This window comes from Sminthopsis crassicaudata, chromosome 1 (assembly GCF_048593235.1).
Source record: "Sminthopsis crassicaudata isolate SCR6 chromosome 1, ASM4859323v1, whole genome shotgun sequence".
Classification (NCBI taxonomy): Eukaryota; Metazoa; Chordata; class Mammalia; order Dasyuromorphia; family Dasyuridae; genus Sminthopsis; species Sminthopsis crassicaudata.
Window position 1 is genome coordinate 141990824 of NC_133617.1, and position 13324 is coordinate 142004147.

General features: G+C 32.0%; 1 protein-coding gene across 9 annotated transcripts in view; it reads right to left on the minus strand.

Annotated features, from left to right (window-relative positions):
* Positions 1-13324, minus strand: part of VPS13B (vacuolar protein sorting 13 homolog B) — a 973300-nt gene that overhangs the window by 480687 nt on the left and 479289 nt on the right. For 8 of the 9 annotated variants that reach the window (XR_012482416.1, XR_012482414.1, XM_074268391.1 and 5 more), the window contains exon 24: positions 5808-6011. Coding sequence is in view for 7 of the 9 variants with exons in the window: in XM_074268391.1 (XP_074124492.1) it covers positions 5808-6011 (204 nt within the window). In the remaining 2 variants the exon portion in view is untranslated. Of the gene's footprint in view, positions 1-5807; positions 6012-11987; positions 12107-13324 lie in introns of those variants that run through there. The other variant, XM_074268433.1, reaches the window with a different exon arrangement.

The following is a 13324-nucleotide window of genomic DNA, read 5'->3' on the forward strand; positions in this document are numbered from 1 at the left end:
TGTAAAAAATTACCCATGCATATGTACTGTCAAAAAAAAAAGTTATAATTATAAAATAAAAATTAAACAAAAAAAATTAAAAGTAAAAAAAAAAAAAAGAACTCAAAACAATAGGAATGGGCAAAAGATCTAGTGGTTATAGAAGAAATTACTTTTTTACATCATAATACACTAGATATTCATAATGATATTTCTAAGTTATTCAAAAATAAAATTTAAGAAGGTACTGATATGAACAGTATCTCTTAAAAAGATTTATACTTAAAACCATCAAAATGAAAAAGGGTTTTAAAAAAGAATAAATACATTTTCATTCAGAGATGAGATTTAGGAAAGGTACTTTGTCAGTCAATAAATAAACATTCATTAAGTATCTATTATGTACCAGTTACAAAATGGGGATATAAAATAAGACATAAGATAGTCCTTGCCCTCCAGAGACTCACAACTTATTAGGGAAGACAACATGAAAACAGTTATGTGCAAACTATATAAAGGACAAATACTAAATAATGATCAACAGAAGGGGCGGGAAGATGGTGCCACAGTGCACAGAGCACAGGTCTGGAGTCTGGAAGACTCATCTTTCTGAGTTCAGAATTGGCCCCAGGGTCTTTTGTAACTGTGTGACCCTGGGCAAGTCACTTAACCCTGTTGGCTATAATTCTTCAACTGTAGCAGGAAATGGCAAATCACTCCCAAAAAATTCCAAATAGGGTCAGACATTCAACAGAAAGGAGCTACAATGATGAGAAATTGGGAAAGACCTCTGAAGGTGAAATTGTCACTAGCTCTTGAAGGAAACTAGGTAGACAGTTAACAACTCTAATAGAGGACAAATAGCACTGATTCTTGGAATTAGGATTCAATTAAAAAGAATTAAGGTTTAATTATACAACATTTTTGTGTCTGATGAAGCTCTCTGAGCTTTTTTTTTTTTACTTTTAAAATATGGATAATACTAAGACTACCTATCTTATAAAGCAATAAAGAAAAGATTATGTTATAAAGCCTCAAGTACTATTATAATACTGCATTAATATTATTAGCTCTTGTTTCTAGAATAATTTACGATTAAAAATTATTTGTTCACAGTATCTCTAAGATAAATATGATCATTTTAGTCAATATGATAGCTATAAAATGATGTCTCAAGGTTTCTTAATTTGCATTTCTTTAATCAATAATGATTTCAAAAATTTTTTTATATGACTACAAATTGTTTTGATTTCTTTATCAGAAAATAACCTGTTCAGATCTCTTTGTTGAGGTGTGAGAAATGAGGGTTGAGAGATTCCCTGACACAGTAAGGTCCCCTGGCCAGTCCTGCAGGCTTTGTGAAAGAATTTGCAAACCTTAATGAATACAGGCACCAGGTTTGTGGCAAGAATAGGTTTATTATGCTAAGAAAACAGTAAGCAAATTTCTGTTAGGACTTTTGCAAAGGTCTGGGCACATATCTTTCAATTTATTGGGTTCTTTTGGTCAGGAACTGGGGATCTTTCACTGGCCAAAATCTCCAATTGGATGAGATTATTTATCTGGGAATTTCTCCTATGAACAGAGGGTGGAGCCCCTCCCAGAGTGGATTGAAATTTCTAACTGAGGACTACTCTTCCCTCCAAGATCTAAGTTTATATGATTTTGACCATTTATCAAGTAGGGAATGACTCTTATTTTTATATTTGACAAAGTTCTTTATATATTTTAGATATGAGACTTTTAAGAAAATGAATACAGATTGCTCCCCACAATTTCTACTTTTCTTCTGATGTTGGTATTTGTTTTATTTGTACAAAATATTTTAAATTTAATATAATAAAAATTATCCATTTTATAACTTCTATCTCTTGTTTATTCATAAATTCTACACCTACTTATATATAAGTAATATGTTTCATGTTCTTTTAAGATTCCTAAAGCCTAACAAAATTCTGCTATGATGTAAATGATTAAACCCCTTAAGCCCCAGATTTTGGTTACTTAGAAAGAGATGTGAATAGTTGAGATATGCATCAGAGTAAAGTTTATTATACCATTATCTCAGGTATCTTTCTCCCAAATATCTTTAGTCTCCTTGTGGACATTCTTTCCTGTCCTAAATTCAAAGATTTAGCTTTTAATCCAAAGAATAGTGTTTGCATTTTGCTTCAGTCACTAGATTATTAATTTATTATATTGACAAGCAGTCTCTGCTATTTCAATAAGGGAGTTTTGGTGAGCCAAATTACTGTAAAACTCAAAACCTGGAATGGAGTATTACCTCTGGTCCTCTATAGTCTCCCCTATTACACTATAAGCTCCTTGAGAGCAAAGGATTTTCTTTTGCCTTTTTTTAATATTCCCAAAGCTTACCACAGTGCCTGAAACATAGTAGGCTCTTAATAAATATTTGTATATTGATTGATTATAGCTATAATCATAATGTAGGTTTCAAGGAATACTTCTTTTAAATGTTGTCTAATTATATACATATATGAATCACATACCTCCAACAAAATAAGTACCTTTTTCAAAAGAAGTATCATGTCATACAGAATAGTTCTTGTCGCTTGCAGTACTTATAATGGTATTATAGACAAAATGAAAATGAAAATTGCCAAAGAAAAGATCAACATTTTTATGATCCCCATTCTTTATACTTTATAAATATCAACTTGTTACTATCTAATCTAAACTCTTTAGGCAAAAAACAGTGTAATATTTAATTTAAAAGATTTACTTATACTCTCTTTGACATAGTGACTTTAGCCAGGAAGAGGTACAAAAAAGACTGCCCCTAAGGAATCTTGTAGTCTGTTTAGCACAGGTCCAGTAAATCCCAAAAGCACCATATTTCTTCTTTCCACTGATTTCATTGCTTAGTTTTATAACTACTCTATCTATGTGTGTGTATATGTGTGTGTGTTTGTGTGTGTGTGTGTGTGTGTGTGTGTGTGTGTGTGTGTGTGTATTTGAAGAAATGGTTATTTTTTTTTTGAATGCCAGAATGGCCAGAGTTCCCCAGCCCTAATTACCTCAGTCCTAAAAGTTAGAAGGAGAGGGAAGGGGAGGACATAGTATACTAACTCAGAGAAATTGAGATATTACAATTCAGGGAAACTGAGGAATTTCATACCATTGGTACATATATGTTTAGTATTGATTTTGCTTCATTATCTATGATACCATTTTGTTATCTCTATATTTTTTTTTTTTTGGCTATTTTTTTTTACTTCAGCTGAAGCATACTAGATTCTGCTCCAGCCCCTTTCCTTCACTCTGTGTCTCTCTCTGCTTCAAGTATGTTTCTGGTAAACAACATATTGTGAGATTCTGGTTTTGATCCACTTTATCTGCTTCTGTTTTATGAGAGAGTTCATCTCATTCACATTCATGATTACTACTAGTGTTTTTCCCTCCATTCTAGTTTTCCTCTTGCTTGTCCTCTCTCTCCTTTCCTTCCTTAGCAGTATTTTGCCTCTGCCTACCACCTCCTCTGATTGACCCTCTCTTCTGTCATACCCCCTTCCCTTCTATTTAGTTCTCTTTCCTCCTACTTCTCTATTGGGTAAGACAGATTTCAATATTCAAATGACTGAAGATCCTATTTCCTCTTCAAGTTAATTCTGAGGAGAAAGGTTCAAGTAATGCCCATTTGCTTACTCTCCCATTTTCCCCTCCACAGTAATTGGTTTTTCCTACCTCTTCATAATTTACCTCATCCTAACTCCCTTTCTGCTCCACCCAGTATACTCTTCTTTCTTATCCCTTAATTATTTTTATGTCATTCCCTCAAATTCACCTGATATCCATACACTTTATGTATATTCCTTCTAGCTATACTATTAGTGATATAATTTTTAAGAATCATCTTCCTATGTAGAAATGGAAACTTTAATTTTATTAAATCCTATATGTTTTCTTTTCCTCTTTTTATCTGAATGACAGATCATTCCTGCCAGTCTTCCAAATTTCTTAAGATTGAAAAACTTTTCACCTCTTCTTTTTGCTAGTTCTGCTGTTCCAGAATTTATTTGGAGAGCTATTTTATGGTTTGGAGTTGAATGTGGGAGAGTTATGATGATGTATTGATTATTCTGCCATTTTGGCTCCCAGAAGTGCCCTCTAACCTTTTGAAAATGTTTTTAATATTTTAATATCAAGATAGGTATTTGTCGTTCACTATGATATATTTTGTAAGGTGTAGATCTAAACCTAATTTATGTTAAACTTTTTATCAAATAGTAATTCTTTCCTAGGTAATTTATGTTCTGGGGTTTGTCACATGCTAAGTCATGTAATTTAATTATTCTTAATTCTTCTGTGTCCCATTTTATTCTACTGATCTATTGCAATAATTTTAAATCTCAAAAAACAGTTGTAATGATTAATATTCCATACTATAATTTGAAATAACAAAGTGCATAGAAAAGGATATGGCCAAGAAAACAGGGTCATAAAGAATCAGACCTTCCTGAATAAGAACAAGGAAGTGCTGTTAGCTTCATTTTTATCTTTGAAAAATTAAGATATTGGGGCAGCTAAGTGGTGCAGTGGATAGAGCACCAACCCTGAAGTCAGGAGAACCTGAGTTCAAATCTAGTCTCAGACACTTAATGTTTCCTAGGTGTGTGACCCTGGACAAGTCACTTAACCCTAATTACTTCAGGAAAAAAAAAAAAAAGTATGTGAGATAGGACTGGAACTCTTTCCACACCTCAAAGAAGTTTCACAGCACGATTTTGTATATATTCTTTGCACATGAATGGAACTCAATAAAACCTATAGGACTAGGTTAGGCATTATTAGAGATTGCTGCAATATCAAACTGGGCAGGAGGAGGTATGATGATGGGAATAATCATGATTCCATTGGCTTTCTTTTTAAAGTAGAATTTGTTAATCTTTGCAGGATTACAACTGAGATCAGTCTCTTTTATTCCTTTTCCAAATAGCAAAGTTACATACTCAGTTCTTCAACTTATTTACTTCTCATGCCTTAACAGACCTCAACTCTACACAAAGACAATCATACTCTTGGTCTTATCTTTATTCAAGACACCTCCATGTTCAACAATTTTAAAATCCCATTATTTGCTTATAATCCATTGATTTTCTACTGCTTCCTCTCCCCTCCAGTATTAAATCCAATTCTTTGTAGACACAGTGAGTTCTTCTTCCTCAGCCCCTCAGTTCTGTCCCAGGCAATCATCCTGCCCCATTCACATTTCAGTTTTCTTCTGTGTTTTCTTCTTCATTAGATTATAAAGTTCTTGAGAGCAAGGACTATCTTATGCCTTGTTTTATTAGCCAGGTGCTTAGCATAGTGCCTGGCATATAGTAGGTGCTTAATGTTTCCTGCTTAAATAATTTATTACTGATTACCTCTAATTTGTCTTGCATTTATCTTTTTGGTAGATACTTGTTTCTAAGTCTCCCACATTAGAGTTGGAGTTTCTTGAGAGCATGGATTGTCTTATACCTTGTTTTATATATCCAGTGCTTAAAAAGTGAAGTAGAAGTCTCCCATTCCCTCTTGTTCTTTACATTTCCTTTTCCTCAAACCTTTTTATTTAAATTGTGGCTCATGTTAGCTTTTCTCCATTGCTCAAATTCCCTTCATTATCATGTCTTTTCTCCTGAATTTCAGTTATCCTACTTCTAAGTAAATAGAAGCAAATATGATCCCAGTGACACCTTAGCAAAATTGATTTGTTTACATCCATTTTCACTGAGGTCATCTTTACTTGTCTCAATTATGACTGAGATCTTTTTATATTTTATATTATCCTTCACATGATAAAATAACTTTTCAAAAACACTTACCTCAGTAGTAGTTCCAATGTCAGCAGATGGGCTGCATGTGCTGGTATCTGGTGGAACTGTACCAACACTACTTCTAATTGGAGAGCTTGGAACAGGTCCTGTCACAGACTCTGGATAGCCTGAAGATTGATTTAGAATGCCTTTCTTCTGAATCTTATTCCAGACTTTATTCATGATGTCTGTTAATTCATATAAGAGCTGAACCTAAAAAGACACCACAAAAAGCAATTCTTTACAATTGACTCTTTAGAATATTATAAATATAGGCTAAAGCCAAGTAGAGAACTTGAGTTACAACAGCAAATTAGAAAACTACAAGATTGATTCCTGATGATTATAAAGAAGTTTCCCACCTGGGAAATAGAAGAAAAATAACTATTCCAGACATATCCTGTATGAGTTATCAAGGAACAAGGAAAAAATACATGCAAAATTCTCTCATAGCCCTAAAAGATAGTCTTTTTATTAACTCAATGTGCAGAAGAAGATAAATTTGTCCACAAGTGAAATGTGATCTCATCCCAAATTACTAAATCCCCAAAGAGCTTTAGCGGTTTTCAATAACATCTATGATCATATAAGTACACTTTCTCAATATTTAATCCCATTTGCTAATTCAAGATAAGGAAACTATGCTGGGTTTCCATGGGAGAATTTATGTTTATTAATTCTGAGACAGTCTCTATCTTTATGAAGCTTACAATCTAGTAACAATGTGTAGCACACACACACACATCTATATATAAACTTCATGCAAAATAATACATCAGGGCAAAATGTAGTGAGTGACCTTTTAAATATGAGACAGTAACTTCATTTTTATATACAAAGAGAATACATGGTAGAAACTCACAAACAAGAAACAATTTCAAAAATATTGTCAAATATTTCTTAGTATATATTTATTTCCCAGAATGTTAATTATTTCCAAATGATTTTAAAAATTCAAAATGACAAAATTAATATAAATTTTGATCAGTTTTAAAAGAAATAAATTTAACAACAAAACAAAACATAATCCAATCTATGCAAAAAAAAGAACAACAGTGTAGCTGAAGCTGTTCTATAAGATACTAAAAGAACATACACTATCCAGCTTGTGATTCTCCTGGGATATGTCATTCCAATATTCGCAGAACATACTGTTTAACTTGCACATTGTTTGACTAAGTTCTAAGATATTTACACAAGGTTTCGTAAATAAGCATTAATCATGGAATTTGTATGACAACATATTGCCATATACTGTATAAAACAAGCCCACGGAAAAATGCAAACATGGTATATAAGCAGATCCACAGCTGGATACCATACTCTGTTTGCCATTATAAAAAACGAAATTCTCATATTTATAAGAAGTTTCAGCCTGAGGATATATCCAGGCGATGAAGCTGGCTTCTTATGTGGGCAGAACAGATGCATAAAAACACTGTTGTCAATTCACATTTGATATAAAACAGTGCTTGGGAGTATATTTTTTCCTTAGTTTTTGTGTAATGGAGTCCCAAATCTCAGGCTATACTCCACTCCTTTCTTAATAAGCTGGCATATAAATGTCTTGTTTTTGTTCAAATTAATTTCTCCTTTACATTCAAGTATATTTTTCCCTTTTTAACACATTTTCTCTAATTGAAAACCTTATTAAAAATATGTAAAATGTGGAATAATCAAGAAAAGAAAATAACAAATCAAAGGGAAAAAAAGGCCCAATGGAAAATTTACAGAAATGATTCAATTTTTAATAGCCCATGCTTCTGATGCTTTATCACTTTCAACTGCTAACAAAACATTTCAGAATGAATATTATCAACTAATATTAACTAATGAATTTATCTAAATAATCTATAAATAATTTACAATTAAAAGAAAAAAAAAGATTACAAGGCAAAACATGAAATCATAGGATCACATTATCTGTGAGTTGAAAGGAATCTCAGAGCCCATCTAATCCAATCCACATCTGAACAATAATTTCTTCTGTAATATTACAGAATCTTGAAGATCTCTATTTACAGGAAATTCATTATCTTATGAGAAAGACCATCTCCTCTTTCTTTTGGATACTGTCAACTGTCAGAATTTTATTCCTAACACTAGTCCTAATTCTGCTTCTTTTTATCTTCCATTCATTGCACCTAGTTCTACCCTTTGGGTCCTATTAAATATTTTATCTGCTTTTTCACAATTCTGACTCATATTAAGCTTACAATCCATTAATTCCCTGGATATTTTTCAGATGAATTATTGGCCAATCATATTCCCCCCATCTTATTCTTCTGTGGTTGATTTTTCAGCCCAAATATAATATTTTGCCTTATACCTATTAAATTAAATAAAAATGAAACATTTGTTATTTGATTTCTTTTTAAAATGAGGTAACTTGTTAGGTATCCTTACCCTATCAAAATCTAACCCATGCTGATACTGAATCATTGGTGATAATTCTTTGGGCTTAGTCAAGAATCATTTCTAAATTCACCTGACTATATGTACAGAGTTGGAACTCTGAAAAAGTGTACTTCCATCTAGGTCAGCAAAGTACTTATAGATAAGTATATACTTAGCACTTAGTATGGTTGCACATGCTCAGTGTAATCATACTGAAGTATTTAAGGGCTGGGACAACGGGGAACCATTAGCCACAACTCTCTGCCACAGCTCTCAGCCACTGACACTAGAGAGGACGCAAGATTCCAGACTCCATCTTTGACCAGCCACTTGGTAGCTCTCCTGCCTCCTCATTCCTCCACTAAGATCAAGGATTTGGGTGCTAGTCTGGACTTTACAACTATATACTGTTTTCTGGCTAATATGTCTCTATCTTGTCCATAACAATAACACAAGAGAACATTTTAAATATTTTTGCTAAAATCCAGAGCATTAAAATTCAAGCTACAAAGGAAATTAAGTTTAGTTTGCTATGACTTGCTCTTTGATGAAGTCAAAGCTGACTCCTTTTCTAAATTATCTGCTAAGGTAAAGAAGGCTCCAAAAATTTATAGGATTTAGAGTTGGGAAGTTCTTTGCTGGTTACCAAATTCAACTCATTATTTTTTAAATGAAGAACCTGAGATTCAGAGAACTTACATGCCCGGTCCAAAGTGACAAAGGCAGCAAATAAGACAGACTACAAAGTCAAGTCTAGCAAACTCCAAATATATAGTATTCTTTCAAAGATAGATAAAAACTTAGGGAAAAGATCAGGGATGAATATGTAGATTTTTAAAATTAAAGGAACTTGGACATGCTTTATACCACAATTGGAGGAATTTTATTTGAATCCCCTAATACATATTCTAAGATATCCCTAACAAGCGGTTATACAGCTTCTGCTTAGAAGTCATCCTCATAAAGACAATAACTGAACGTATGAAAAAGGAAGATTTTTTTGCAGAAATGAGTATAGAAAAAAAAAACTTGTTGGGTAAGAGCAAAGAAAATAAGACAGAAAGAGTAGAAGAAAGTTAGAAATGTGCAGTGTCATAGCTAAGGAAGGGCATTGTTGTTTCAAGAAGGAGCTGCTGGGGATGAATTCAGAAAGGTTTGGAGAGGCTTACATGAACTGATGCTGAGTGAAATGAGCAGAACCAGAAGATCACTATACACTTCAACAACAATGCTGTATGAAGATGTATTCTGATAGAAGTGGATATCTTCAACATAGAGAAGATCCAACTAACTTCCAGCTGATCAATGATGGACTGAAACAGCTATATCCAGAGAAGGAATAGAATGTAAACTGTTAGCACTACTGTCTATCTACCCAGGTTACTTATACCTTCGGGATCCAATTCTTAACATGCGACAAGAAAATTGGATTTACACACATATATTTTATCTAGGTTATACTGTAACACATGTAAAATGTATGGGATTGCCTGTCATCTAGGGGAGCGAGTAGAGGGAGGGAGGGGAAAATTTGGAAAAATGAATACAAGGGATAATGTTATTAAAAAAAATTACTCATGCATATATACTATCAAAAATTTTTTATAATTATGAAATTTTTAAAAATAAATAAAAATAAAAAATAAAATAAAAAGAAAGAAAGAAAAAAAAAACATGTGACAGGAAAAAAAAAGAAAAAAGAAGGAGCTGCTGGATATTAGTATCAACTGCTAGAAAAAAGTCAAGATACAAATGATCTCTAAAATAGGCCATTGGTATCCTTTAAAATGTAGTTTTAGTAGAGTAGCTAGTATTAAAGCCAGATTTGAAGGAGGAAATAATAATGACAACAATAATAATAATAGCTAGCATTTATATGTCACTTTTAAAGTTTGCAGAGATCTTCACTTCACATAGCCCTGTGAGATAGATACAATTATTATTCTCTTTCTCTTTTTACAAATAAGGAAACTAAGCCAGTGATCTCATATATATATATATATTTTTTTGGAGGGTCAGGATGTGTATATATTGGTAGGCACAACAACTACTTTGAATAGAAGGAGGAGGAGGAGAAGAAAGAGAAAGAAGAAAAAGAAAAAGAAGAAAGGAGCAAGAGGAGGTGGAGCAAGAGGAAGAGGAAGAGGAAGGGGTATTGGCTTTTGGGAAACTAAGAAACTGTCTTAATAATTTTAGATATTCATCATAAAAGAAATTACATTGTCAACAACACTGTAAAACTGACAATCAATCAGAAAGGAAGGGTAGGAAATGATAGATCCTTTTATTCTCTGATTAGCTCATTATAAACCCTTTGTCATCATGACAAGGTTCCCACTTTGGAGACCACTGTTCTACGCTACCATCATTGAATTATAATTCTAATACTAATTCTATGCTACCTGTTTTTTCTTTGATTGAAAGGGGGAAAAAAAACCCAATTACCACCATAAACAAAATCAAGTGAATTCTAGTCATCTAATTATTCACCCACAATTTATGTTTAAATTTATATATATATATTTATTTATTTATTTAAGCATAAATATATATATATATATATTTAAACATAAATATATATATATACACACATACATTTATATCCACATGTGTGTACATTTTTTTTAAAAATAATTTGAGGTACTGAAGAATACAAATGTTTGGATACAATGAGATGAGTATGAAAACAGTTCTTTTTTTATTTCTTTTTAGACATTTAAATTTCAGAAGACTAAAAATTCTTTAAAATATTCATAAGAATGATTGCAAAAATGTAGAATAAAAAAATATTTAAAAAGTAAATATGCACATATATTTGTATTCTTCCTTTCTGTCTTATCAGATTGTACCCAGTTCTTGGGAGATACGACATGGGAAATTTGGAAAGTCAGTCTATGGATATTGAAAACAGTTTTCAGTCTAATGAGCAGCACCTCTTTTAGGTCTAAATAAGCATTTCCTATTGTGTAAAAGATATGAATTGCCAAAGTTATCCCCAAGAATAATTCAGTGCCTTAGATGTGCTAGATGGTAACCCAAGGGTCTAATACCACTGTCTAACCTGGTATTGTCCTGCTGCTACTTCCTATTCTGAACAGGCTTCATAACTAATTTAGGATAATCAAAAATTTTTCAGATCACAATCTTGTTGATATTTCTTCTCTCAAACAAATGTTAAACTAAAAAGATTAAGACATAAATTACCAAAAGGCATTCTTTAACAAATAAGTGTTCAAAGTTTATGAACAAACTATTCCCATAAGAACTGCAAACTACTAATAATGATGTGAATGCCCCAAATCATTTTTTAAAAATGTAAATTAAAACAATCCCAATGTTTCACAACACACTATAAAAATTAGTAAAGATGAGAAAAAATAGTAATTTAGTATTGAAGGGATTGTGGGAAAATAAGCATACTAGTCTATTATTAGACCTATGAATCAATACAATCATTTTGGAAAGTAATTTAGAATTCTACACATAGACACAACACGCACATTTGTGGATAATGGTGGCCATCTCTGGGGGAAAGGGTATGGAGAGGGGCAGAGAAGAAAAAAAGGAAATAAAAAATTAGGTGATAATTTTATTATATATTTAAAGGATATAGAAAATTGTACATCATGAATATATAGTTTCATGTACAATAATTTCCCCCCCTATTCTACATTATAGAAATACTTCATATATTTCTTAAGTTCAAATTAATAAATAAATAAAATTTTAAAGGGATATGAAAAGATACTTATCTGTTTGGAGAGATGGGTGGTCTACAAGTAGACATTATTTTTATACTTTTTTCAATATACTGTTCAGTTATGCTGATTCTCCCCACCTCTTTCTTTTTGGTCTTATGGATATGGCATGTCATATATCATGTTTGAGAAACTGAAAGGCGAAGCCAGTTGCTAAATCATAGAATGCATGGAAAGGAGTAAGAAGTAAAAGAATCAGAAAGATAGGGAGAGGTCAAATGATGAAGAGCACACCAAAGATAATCCAATCTGAATCCATTGCCTTTCACATCCATAACCTCCACATAAGTAGCTATTCATGTCACCCTTGTCAAATTTAAGCAAGCTATTTTCTATGAAATATCATTTTAGAGACTGTAACTCAAAAATGTTAGCCTTTTGAAATTGTAGTAGCTAACAATTTGCAGCTTGTAATCTTTGTTTCAGTATGAGGATAACTAACTTTTTAAAAAGTCAAAAAGTGGCAAGGAACATAGGTATTTAGTGGTCAATCTCTAATTTAAAGATTAAAAAAAGTAAGTCTTGAGTCCTCAAAAATCTCAAAAATAAAAACTGTCTTAGGAAGTTTTATACAGGCAGAGTTAAAAAATTTCAACTGAATTTCTAAACTTCAGTGTACTAAATTTGAAGGAATCCCTTAGTTCAAATCAAACCATATTACTTATCATTTTTAAGAAGACAAAATATAAATAAATAATTTCAATATCATATTATAAAATGCAAGGAGAGTTATAGATGAGAGTTTGTGAACTTGTGAAATGTCATTGGCTTTCTTTATCATGGCTATAGCACATTTAAAAAGTGATGCTTTTTTAAATTTACCATGCTAGTGGCAACTGACACATGGTAACTGACAACTGAACTATTTAGAAATTCTGTATTACATATTCCTGCAAATAATCTGATAATTAAAAAAGAAAAAATTAGTATGAAGTATCTTTTTGTTTGTCGTGTTTGCACTATTTCTAAACTTTGTGGAGAATGACAATTATTAGTTTCAGTAACTTCTGTTCAGAATTAGAAAATAAATTCATGATTAAAAATAGGCACATGGGGCGGCTAGGTGGTACAGTGGATAGAGCACCAGCCCTGAAGTCAGGAAAACCTGAGTTCAAATGTGACCTCAGACACTTAACACTTCCTAGCTGTGTGACCCTGGGCAAGTTATTTAACCCCAATTGCCTCAGCAAAAAAAAAAAAAAAAAAAAAAAAAAAAAGGTACACCTCTGCTAACAATTATTAAATCTATTCTTTTGTTCCTCAAGAAAAAAAAAAAAAAAAGAAAAGAAAATTCCTGGTTATTAATTAAACAGCTATTCATAATTAGATATTGAAATGATTTAAAAACAATGTTAGCATGCATTTTGAAAA